The sequence below is a fragment of the Wasmannia auropunctata genome, unplaced genomic scaffold (assembly GCF_000956235.1).
Source record: "Wasmannia auropunctata unplaced genomic scaffold, wasmannia.A_1.0 LD336099.1, whole genome shotgun sequence".
Lineage (NCBI taxonomy): Eukaryota > Metazoa > Arthropoda > Insecta > Hymenoptera > Formicidae > Wasmannia > Wasmannia auropunctata.
Window position 1 is genome coordinate 644,928 of NW_012026791.1, and position 12,180 is coordinate 657,107.

A 12,180-nucleotide genomic window follows, 5' to 3' on the forward strand; every position below is an offset into this window, starting at 1 on the left:
ATCCAATTGGCGATCGTACCTTAGCGATTATTTTTGTTAATCGTGAAAATAGAGTAACTTTCGCAGTTCAAATACACGTGGCAACGAAGATTTTAGATTAGAGACAACGAATTTACACATGATTGAACATTTTGCAATAAGCAATTTGCTGAGCTAATTAATTATATTAATTTTGACGCTTGACTCACATCAAAGATCTATAATATTATTTCATTGGTATAAATAAACTTTACTTGATGCATGGAAAAAAAAAAGATTGAGAACATCACGGTTGGAAATTTCGCGGCAATTCTGTCGATGTTAATTGCTGATCTCAATTGGAAATTCGATCGAGGCTATATAAATTTATTCGATCGCGTTATTTCCGATCGTGTCTGTTGTCAATTTCGTAGATGCGCTTCCGCGCGAACGCGCAAGGACTCCCCGAGGCACATCCTTGCCCACATCGATCGCGAAACTTCCATTGTCGCGCAAAGGCGCGTTTTCCCGCGCCGATCCGCGCGACACCGGAAACCGGCTGGGAGTTCCAGTTTCAAAATCCCTCTCGCCTCGCGCTCGGCGCCGCTCTCTCGCGCGATCGACGTTCCCACGCGCGCGAGGTGCCCCCGTGTGTGAGAACGAACTCACCCGCGGACGCTCTTCAGGGTGTACGATAGGCCCGCAGGAGGGATTCTTTAATTTCGCGAACCGGATCTCGCGCGCGTGTGGGATCCGGTTTCATCGAGTTTTCCCGAAACGAGCCGCCACGAAGAGAGAGAATCAGAGAGAAAACGGCCGGGCGGAAACGCACGATCGGAGTCTTTCCCAATTCCCGCCACGGAACGGAACGGACAGGCGCGGAGGAAGGGCGTGGCGCCCCCTCGCGCAACCACGGTCCTGGCTCTCCGCGCGCTCGCGGCAGCAGAGGGGGTTGGCTGGCTGACCGGCGGCGAAGGGGGTGGAGGGGAGGCGAGGCGAAAGAGAGAGAGAGCGCTGTAGGAAGCTTCCGTTTATCTGCGAGGTCAGAGAAGGCAGGCTGCGCGTTACAGTGGTGCTGTTGAAAAACACACGATGAAAATGGCGTGGACACCACAGGAGGAAGGACTCAGGCAAATCCTGACGCTGCTCAAGGAGTCGCAGAGCCCGGACACGGCGACCCAGCGGGCCGTACAACAAGTATCCTTTCGGACCTGATCGTTGATCGAGAATCCGTCGCGACGGGGTGATCCTCGTGACCGTCGTCGCCCCCCGTCGTTGTGTGTGGTGTGGTGCTGCGCCCGCCGCTCGCCCATACGTGGCCCCCGCGGAGTGAAGCGCGAGTGTGTAGAGAAAAAGGGACGCGGCGCGCGCGCGCGATCACGCCGCGAGCGAGGCCCGTCCGCACCGTCGTGCGTTCGCTTTTCCCCGGTCTGGCGTTCCGGACGAGATGCCGTCCGCGAGCGATTCGAGGAAATTAATTACGCGCGAACGCGATCTCCATGTCGGGAGAGAGAGAGAGAAAGACAGCGCGCGCGCGCGCGCGCGCTCTCTCTCGCTCCGCTCGCTCTCGATAGCGTCGCGCAAACGATCGTTCGCTCGCTTCTCCAGGGCGTCCGACGCCCCGATCGCCGTCCAGGACTCGCCGCGCCGCCCGGGCTTGAGCGTGCCCGACGCACCGCGGGCGCGGAGCTGGAAATATGCTAACGAAATATGCACGCCCCGCCGCCGAGCGGAGCGGGGTCGCGCGGGGATTCCGGCTCGTTCGCACGCTCGCTCGCTCGCGCGCGCGGGGGGACGGTTGTTTTCCCCAGCGCGTGGCTGCTTCCTCTCTGATCGATAGTTTTCGCGCCGAGTCCTCGCCGGGTGCCCCCTCGCCTCGGAGGGGGGCCGGTGGCTGCCCTGCTACGCGAACGCGAAACCGCCCGCGCCTATTGAAAATTACACCCGTGCCGAATGCACGACAACGCGGATCGCGCGCTTTGTCGATCGACGGTTTATCGACGACCGTGTTATCTCCTCGGGGAAACGCGAATCCGATCTCTCTCCCCGTAAAATATAAATATAAATTCTCCTCCCCGCCCCCCCGCCCCTGTTCATTTATATACCATGCCTCTTGTCGTTGCTTCCACAACTGACAAGTGTATAGCTACTCTCACGTTATATTTTTTTCCTTAACTGGAATTCTCTCGTTAGAAATTGGAAGAGTTGAACAAATTCCCGGATTTTAATAACTACTTGATTTTTGTTCTGACGAAATTGACATCGGAAGGTACGTTGGAATTGAATAATGCGACTCTCTCTCCGAATTGGGAGTTTTGGAAGTTTATTTTTCCACTCGGCGACAATTTGTACACATGAAACTAATGATCCACTTTCTGTTAAGACGAACCTACCAGGTCTCTGAGCGGACTGATACTGAAGAACAACGTTAAGACGTACTTCCATAAATTTGTACCGGAAGTCATAAATTTCGTGAAGCAAGAATGTCTGTCAGCTGTCGGAGACCCATCGCCGCTGATTCGCGCGACCGTTGGTATTTTGATCACCACCGTCGCGTCAAGAGGTACGTCATACCGCATTTTCACACAAAAAAATGTGACGACGGAGTGTGTATTTAAATTCTTTTGACGATTGAAATGTACTTTCCGCGAGCAGGTGAATTAACAACTTGGCCGGAATTGTTGCCGGCGCTGTGCCAGATGTTGGACTCGCAGGATTACAACGTTTGCGAGGGCGCGTTCGGCGCCCTCCAGAAGATTTGCGAGGACTCGGCGGAGATATTGGACTCGGACGCTCTGAATCGCCCGTTGAACGTTCTGATTCCAAAGTTCCTCCAATTCTTTAGACATTCGAGCCCCAAGATCAGATCCCACGCGATAGCGTGCGTCAATCAGTTCATCATTCAACGCACGCAGGCGCTTATGATACATATAGACAGCTTTTTGGAGAATCTCTTCCACTTAGCTTCAGATGATGATTCCGACGTCCGAAAGAACGTGTGCAGGTAATTTGTGGCGGAGAAAACACACACACACACACACACACACACACTCTCTCTCTCTCTCTCTCTCTCTCTCTCTCTCTTAAATATTATATCATTAACAGGAAGATGGATATATATTTTCATTCTTTTGTGTTCTTGCACAGGGCACTGGTGATGCTGCTCGAGGTACGAATGGATAGACTAATACCACATATGCACAATATAATAGAGTACATGCTAATGAGAACTCAGGACGTTGACGAAGGAGTGGCATTGGAGGCGTGCGAATTTTGGTTGTCACTAGCGGAGCAACCAATTTGCAAGGAGGCACTTGCGCCACATCTGCCGCGATTAGTACCCATCTTAGTAAGTTCTCTCGTTCTAAGTCTACAACTTAGTACACAAGAGTTGTCGCTTTTCCATTTTAATTCTCGACGTTCTTTTTCTTTTTTTTTTTTTTCAACAGGTGAAAGGTATGAAATATTCGGAAATTGACATAATCCTCTTGAAAGGAGACGTGGAGGAGGACGAAATGATTCCGGACAGAGAAGAGGACATCCGGCCACGTTTTCACAAATCCAAGACGCATCACTCGCATCACGCCAACGGTATGAATAAGCACACCGACGAGAACGGCGGTGTGAACGGCGGTTGCGACGACGAGGACATAGACGTCGAGGATGGATGCGACGACGACTCGACTCTGAGTGATTGGAACTTGAGGAAATGCTCCGCCGCTGCGCTAGACATGCTGGCTAACGTCTTCAGGGAAGAGCTCCTGCCGGTTTTGGTACCGATCCTGAAGGAGACCCTTTTCCATCAGTCCTGGGAGATCAAGGAATCCGGTATTCTGGCGCTGGGAGCTATCGCTGAAGGTGCGCGTATTTTCCTCTTTCCCTAAAGTATCTTTATAAATTAAAAAGACCTCTTTGATAATCAAAGTACGATCGAGTGAGATTTGATTCGTGTTTGCAGGATGTATGAGTGGCATGATTCCACATTTGTCGGAGCTTATTCCCTATCTGATCAGTTGTCTGAGCGACAAGAAGGCCCTTGTGCGTGCCATAACTTGTTGGACGCTGAGCCGTTACGCGCATTGGGTTTGTGCGCAGCCTCACGAGACGCATTTGAAACCTCTAATGACGGAACTGCTCAAGAGAGTGCTCGACAGTAACAAACGTGTTCAAGAGGCCGCTTGCTCCGCTTTCGCAACTTTGGAGGAAGAGGCGTGCACCGAACTGGTCCCTTACCTCGGATTCATTCTCGAAACGCTCGTCTTCGCGTTCAGTGAGTACATACACACGATTGATTCTCGTCTCGTTCTGGAAGACGCATCTTTCTAATCAATGTGCGATTGGCCTACCACGCAGGTAAATATCAGCATAAGAACCTTTTAATTCTGTACGACGCGATCGGCACTCTCGCCGATTCTGTGGGTCATCACCTGAACAGGCCAGACTACATCAATCTACTGATGCCGCCTCTCATCAATAAGTGGAACGTGCTGAAGGACGAGGATAAAGATCTGTTCCCGTTGCTGGAATGCCTCTCTTCGGTAGCAACCGCGTTGCGTTCGGGTTTCTTACCATATTGCGAACCCGTCTACAGGTACGACAATCCTTTAATCGGCCTTAAATCCGTTTCATGTACTGTCGGTTCTAACGATCTGTTATAAATTATTTTTGTAATAAATAAATAAAAAAATGCTGTTTCACTTTGCAGGCGGTGCGTGTCACTTGTGGAGCAAACGCTCAATCAGCATATAGCAAGTACGCAAAGTCCAGAGCAGTTTGAGGCACCCGATAAGGACTTCATGATCGTCGCATTGGACCTGCTTAGCGGATTAGCGGAAGGGCTGGACGGTCACATGGAACGTCTAGTGATGAACAGCAACGTTATGCAGCTGTTGTACCAATGTATGCAGGATACCATGCCCGAGGTTAGACAGAGTAGTTTCGCTCTATTAGGAGATCTTACGAAAGCTTGCTTCCAACACGTGCTCCCCTGCATACGTAAGTGTACACAAGATACTGGATACTAAAGTCATTTATAAATTTGGGCTGTTACTTTTTACCTACATCGAATATTCGAAGCCTCAAAGTTTTGAAAAGTACATTAAAATTTTGAATTTGGTCATTTGGATTGTTTTATTGATCATTATCTTATTTATACATGTAGCAAGTTTAATTATTGATTTGTAATATTTTAGATTGTAATACTTTCAAATTTTTTAGGAATAATTTTGTATATTTAGAGTAAATGACATTGTAAATGTATTTTTCGAAACTTCGAAGCTTCGAAAGAATTTGAAGATTTAATGCTGAAGCTTCGAAGTTCGAATGTCGAAGCCTTCGAAGCAAATCACCAGCCCAATTATAAATTCATTATAAATTTTCTGAATAAATTTGTCATTTGCACGAATGTATTTTTCGAAACTTCGAAGCTTCGAAAGAATTCGAAGATTTAATGGCTGAAGCTTCGAAGTTCGAATGTCGAAGCCTTCGAAGCAAATCACCAGCCCAATTATAAATTCATTATAAATGTATATATTAATATGAATTTTGTCTTGACACCCGCAGCGGAGTTTATGCCAATACTTGGACAAAACTTGCATCCGCAGTTCATATCAGTATGTAACAACGCGACATGGGCGATCGGCGAAATTTCGATAAAACTCGGTAAATAAAATCGAAAGCGACATTTTTCTGGGGGGGGAGGGGAAGGGGAGGAGGGGGACAAATGAGGTTTATCGCTTATCTCATTTGCTCTTTACAGGTCCCGACACGAGCGCGTATATCCCGTTAATTTTGACACAGCTCATCGAAATCATCAACCGACCGGACACGCCGAAAACGCTGTTAGAAAATACGGGTGAGTCAGTCAGTTCGACCTTTACGGATATCTTAGTTCTTTCCTTAGAACGATACCGTATATGATATATACCGAGCATATACTTTGAAACGAATAGAAAGCAATGTGTAGTGTGAGACTCGAGCCGACAACAGAATCTGTCGATTCCCATTTACATATTATACATCGCTATCTTTCCCCGTGCCGACTTTAAGAAATTACACTCCGTCACGACTGTGTGCTGCTCTTTGTGCACATTGGGAAACTTCTCATTCGCAGAGATCAGCCTTTACGACGTAATTATTATTATTATTATTGCACAATCATGGACCGAGAGTTACATCCGATCGTTGTTTAATGAAAGGTCTCCCAGTAATTTTTAGAGTATTGTTCACGCTAGATCGAATTATTTGGTGGCATCCCAGCTCTCTAGGTGCATAAGTACACATATATTTATTTTCTCTCTCTTTTTTTTTTTTTTAGTAATTTTTTGAGCAACGATTTTTTGAACTACACAGTTCAGTGACTTGGCGTGTTACATATACATGAATCGCGACTGCACGTTTTATCGACAGGTTTAAGCAACTAGTACTTGTATATTGAACCTTGATTTAGTGGTGTGCGATTGCCTGTAGGCTTGAACGTATATACATATACGGCTGTATTGCCATAAAAAGACATGTTGCAATTCAGTATATATATATAAAAACTACCGCGTATGTGTGTGTATGTATATATATATATACTTTATGCTTGCATATTTCTAATGCCCCAGATTATATTGTTTCGATTGAATTGTTTGAATTGGCCTTTAAAGATCATAACGCAAATTTGGTTACTCCTTTTTATTGTCCTCTTATTTGTATACTGACATACATATATATATATATTTCTTATATACAGTAGAAAGAGAGAATGAGGGGGAGAGAAAGAGAGAGAGATCATTTTTGGTATACCGATCCGTATTTATACAAAATCACACGGGCTCGCACGCTGCTATCTAATTTTGATTATTGTTTCAGCAGCTACAATATAGCACGGTATTGCCTATGTTTCATTGTCGGTATCTCATATGTTTACACCTGTGTTCTCACTGTCTCTTCGATTAATTGTTAATGTTTAACTTGATTCTTAATTAACTGAATTATTAATTGAGAATTATTAATTGGAAAGTTTATTACAAGCGGAGCATATATATATATAATTCTTCTTCGCCTGAGTTGATCGTTGGTTCTCTATCAGTTTGTCTTATTGTTTGTGTTTCCGGTCACTTCACTACACTTCACTTGTCTACTTACCGAAACCGAAAATGAAACCGTAGCCATAACGATCGGTCGCCTAGGTTATGTGTGTCCCCACGACGTCGCCCCCATGTTACAGCAGTTTGTCCGACAGTGGTGTGTAAATTTCTTTATTATATTATTATTCTTATTAATTATATTATCTTCTATTTTTATTAGCACTCTTTATTATTATACATTATTACATTCCCGATTCCTGAGTAATTGCATCAGGGGCTGCTAAGAACTCTTGCGCAAGAAGCACAATGGTGAGCCACGCTGCGATAAACAATTGCCGTTTACTCTCCCTCTCGCGCTATTACGAGGGCCCGAGAGATCCCCGGCCGAGCCGGCCGGGAGATGCGTATTACACATATACGTTACATACAATAAATTGGAACCGCTATTATCCTGCAGTTGCCAGCATGAACTTGCTCAATGGTTTTTCGCAGTATATTCGCAGTATTCGCAATAACATCTTATATATTTGAATTCGTTATATATGAATATAATTCTCTAATCTTTATTTTGCCACCATGCAAGTGTGTTACGAGCTCTCCTGTTTATTCGAGTATACTCAAGACCAGGGATAGGTTTACATTTGTCACTCTTATTTGTTCGCCGCCGCGAATTATATTCCCGCGTCAAATCTCTTGCCTCGTTATCCGGTGGGATCGCGAATACCTCGCATACAGTATTTTTTTTTCCCGTTCAATTAAAAATTTCATTCTGCATGCTGGTAATTTGGCATCTCGATCTCTGTCGAATTGCGTTTGTTCTAATTACACAATGTGCCGTGCTGTAAATGTCAAATGTAAACCCAGCCTTAATGAGACAATAAGTGAAATATGACGCCAGTCATATAGTCTAATATAGTTATGTAATACATTGCAAAACACATAAAAATTTGTTCTAGGCTGGACACTTAAACTTACAATTCAGGGATCGCTCTTTGCAATAATTAGTGCATTATTTTGTAATTTTCATCTGTTAATACTGTTAATACTGATAGTTTTTATTTAACATTAACTTTGAAAATCATGTAAAAATCATATGTATAAATTTTATATATATATCTGCAATCTAATAACGATAATTTCTCGAGCCATGAAAATAAGAGTGCTAAGTATCGCATTGGACTGGCCTCACAGTAAGCCAATCGTTTCGTCTCTCGTCGAATGCAATTATAAAAAAGTAATAACTGTGTGAATTGTGGGAATGAAAGTAAATAGCTGGTTGTCCAATTTTTGCCAGAGACATATTATATATATACATATATATATATATATATGGCTATACATATATATATATATTTCTATGTGATTGTTATAATCTAAAGAGAGATATTTCGATCATTTAATATAACGAGAATAGCGTTTTTGCAATTTATCGAGTAAAACGTATAACTTTAATATATGTAAAATCAGTGAATACCAGTAAAGTACCGCGTGTTTCATTGATCGAAGTATTTTCCACTTGGAAGAGGAAGTTGAACAATGTCTAATGAGATTGTAAATTTATCAATAGGTGCACTTCTTTGCGAAGCATAAGAGATAACGAAGAAAAGGATTCTGCGTTCAGAGGTATGTGTCAAATGATCACTGTCAATCCGGCCGGCGTCGTCCCGGACTTCATCTTCTTCTGCGACGCAGTGGCGTCGTGGTCTGCGCCGAAGGAGGATCTGAAGGAGATGTTCCAGAAGGTAAAGCGACAGCTGACGAACTCAAATAGAAATATCATCTCAGGAGATAAATAAGCTGTCTTTCTTGATATTTCTTTTTTATATCTGTTTAAATTTTATTATCGTTCTATGCGCGTTGTATAAGTAAACATACAACTATAAATATATCGTATAAAGTGTGTTTTGGGAATTGAAAGAATTCATTTGTGCAGCGTTGATATAAATTGCTAGTTGGTGTCTAATCAAATTGGCTTTAATTATATTGAATTCATATCTGTACTTCAAATGTTGTAGTACACGGAGAGAATTTCCTTTCAAAATTTACCCTGAAAATCGTGTTAATCATGGGACAACATAGTATTTCGCCAAATTTTATGTGATTTCTTTTTCTGTGCACTACAATAAAGTTGTAGTACATATTAAAAAAAATAATGAAAATTACATAAAATTTCTCGAAATACTATGCTGTCCTACAATTAACGTGATTTTCAGGGTAAATTTTAAAATAAAATTTCGTATACAATCTTTTAAATTCCTATTTCAAATTCCTATTGCAAACATGAATACATTTTTATTGTATAATTGGCCTATTTTACCTTTTCCAAAATTTAAAGAAATTGTATTCTCTTGGCGTGATCTTATGATTATTATCTTGTGTTTAGATACTGTTCACTTTCAAAAACCAAGTGGGTGAGGAGAATTGGAAACGATTCTCCGATCAGTTTCCGCCGCAGCTGAGTGAGCGGCTCCACAACATGTACGGCGTCTGAACAGCTCCGCCTAAAAGCGGTAAGTTGAGCGATTTTCCTAAACACATCGTATTAGATCTACATAATTGTTTGCCTACAAACATTTAGCAAATCGATAGGATTCCTTTTCACTTGACGACTTGATGTTTGTCTTTCCAGAAGGCCGCGTAATGCAGCAGGCCGAACGGGGTTGGGCGGGAAACAAGGGGCGTTTGGGATGGGTGGGTGAAACCACGGCCTCTTCTCATCAACATCGTTGTCGTTACCGTGTCATCGTGGTATGTTATTGTGCTTTCGGGGAAAATGATAAGAGGTACGCGCGGTGCGTGCCTCTTAAAGTTTTGGCAGCCGGTCGGAGGCTGCCAAACGGAAGAGAACGAAGAGAAAGGGTGAAAGAATGTTAACGAGTCGAGAAAGGCAAGAACGACAAGAGATAAGCATTGGCCGAAAAAGTAAAAAAAAGCGTGGGTGGGCGGGGATGGGACTTATTTCGGGGTGGGAGGGAGGAATTTTGTGGGGATCACCGACTATTACATTTTGAGAGACGGAACGAGGTATATCCGCGTAACAGCAATCCCGGGCTCTTGATACCTCGGGTGTACGTGACGTACACGCTCTGTACGCTCCATTAGCGCTTTCATTAGCGCTACCGCGGTAACACTGAATACGAGAGTGTTACATTTATTCTCACGTATGTCAAAACGTGACACAAATGCTGGCGCCAACGGCCAACTCTGCCCCAGCTCTTTAACATAATTAGATATATATACATATATATAATATTATTGAGAGCAACCAACTCACAAAAAAAAAAACAGTTGGAACGTAAGAACTTAGCATAGATCTCACGTTATAGAGATCGCGCGAATACTGTGATCGAAAATTTATACGTTAGATATTGATCCTTCTTTTTTTTTCTCCTTTTTTTCCTTCGAGAGAAAGAGAAAGTGCGAAAGAGAGAGAGAGAGATAGAGAGAGAGAGAAACAGAGAGCGCACGGGCGCGAAAGCAAGAGATTATTCGAATGTGTTTATAGAGTTTTAGAGACAAGGTAGAACTACTTATTTGATAAATAAATATGATACAAGGTAGAATACGTTATTAGAAATTTCATAGTGTACAGAGGGTTTTTCGAGAATATATTGTATTTTTATACGTTGAGAAGAAAACAAACATACACATGATAGAACGCAGAAAGTGCCATTCCGTCGTTTCGAACCAAAATTTTTCTGCTTATTTTATTCTCTCCCTTGCTGATATTGTGATATTAGGTTTACGCGACAACTTTGTCATCATGTGTAAAACATTTCAAGTGTATGCGTGCATATGCATATATATACACATATACATTTATATATTATGCATCCTATTGTTATATGTATACGTACGTATACCAAACATGATACGATGTTTTAACTAGCAGACTTTTTGTGATTACTTTTTTTTTTTGTTAAACATATTAAATTAGTATCATATTAGTATTAGTGTAAATATAGATGGATACATTTTAGAATGGACGTTTTTGTTAATCATTATAATAGATTATTTCAAATCTTTGCCGGATCTATCGAAGTCTCTCGAATTGTTTAAAGTCATCGATCAAAAAAGGAATTTATTTAAAAAACGATTTACAGATACGATTCACAGAGCAAGCGAATCTATGACGTGAAATCTATGGCGATGTTAATTTTATTTGCGCGATATAATGATCTCGACAACTCATCTGGATAAAGAAATCTTGCGTTTAAATCGTGTTTTTTTTTTCAAAGAGAGAGAGAGAGAGAGAGAAAGAAAAAGAACACTGTCATTCCAGTCCCACTTGCTTGGGCCAGTTAAAAAGAAAGTAAGCAAGTCCTTTTTATCTTAAAGTGATGTGCGTTTTTATCTCGGTTGTTACTTAAGAAAAATGAGAAACAATTCTATAAATCATATTGTGACAAAAATATGTATTATCGACGATTGAGTTTATATGTGTATTCATCTCAGACATGAAGCTGCGAGATCCTTCAACAATGCGATATTTCTGAATAGTTTTACAACATAAAAGAAAGAGCTATGTTTTAATTTTCACCTACTCGCACACGCATCGAGACCAAGTGAGAGAGGAAGAAGATAAACGGAGGAGATGGCACAACGTGGACGAAGGGGGAAAAAAAAAGAAAGAAAATAACTGACCATCGTTAAAGTCGCTATTGTCAATCAAACATGAAATCTATCAATAAAAGATCCAACTGGCGGGAACCGAACTAGCGCAGGCGAGACGGACGTTTTCAAAACCAAAAAGAAAAAAAAGAGGGATTACATTGAAACTCCATTCTTTGTAGCTGCAAGACGAGAGTGGTAGATGCTCCTCGAAAAAAAATTGAAGAATTCAAGAATCAACGTACTGTCGAAGTACGACGCGACGATGAAGATATCTCCGCCTCATCGTCGCCTCGTCGATCAAGGAATTCCACATCGTTCTGTCGCGTTTTCACGGCACACGCGCGACAAGCCCCGCGCGCCGTTGCAAAAGCCTCTCTTTTTTTCCCTTCCCGCGAAAGGAAAGGGATCGCGCGCGCGCGGCGGACAGACAAATTTTCCGTGACCGCTCCTTGACTCGAATCCACACTCGTTCGTCAACTTGGCAATATAGGTATATGCATATGTATATTGTCATAATTTTATCCCAAAACTCTCT

General features: G+C 42.7%; 1 protein-coding gene across 2 annotated transcripts; it reads left to right on the forward strand.

Annotated features, from left to right (window-relative positions):
- Window positions 1–973: 973 nt before the first annotated feature.
- Window positions 974–11,783, forward strand: LOC105462380 (transportin-1). 2 transcript variants are annotated; one of them, XM_011708914.1, is made up of 15 exons: window positions 974–1,155; window positions 2,152–2,227; window positions 2,342–2,521; window positions 2,614–2,962; window positions 3,106–3,307; window positions 3,408–3,816; window positions 3,917–4,228; window positions 4,312–4,549; window positions 4,664–4,953; window positions 5,521–5,619; window positions 5,717–5,812; window positions 7,113–7,188; window positions 8,599–8,773; window positions 9,415–9,541; window positions 9,661–11,783. In XM_011708914.1, the coding sequence occupies exons 1-14, from the start codon at window positions 1,051–1,053 to the stop codon at window positions 9,520–9,522; spliced, it is 2,715 nt and encodes a 904-aa protein (XP_011707216.1). In that variant the 5' UTR covers window positions 974–1,050; the 3' UTR covers window positions 9,523–9,541; window positions 9,661–11,783. The 2 variants fall into 2 exon arrangements, with proteins under 2 accessions (XP_011707216.1, XP_011707218.1); XM_011708916.1 differs by lacking the exons at window positions 7,113–7,188; window positions 9,415–9,541; window positions 9,661–11,783 and having other exon boundaries at window positions 8,599–8,709.
- The last annotated feature ends 397 nt before the right edge of the window (window positions 11,784–12,180 follow it).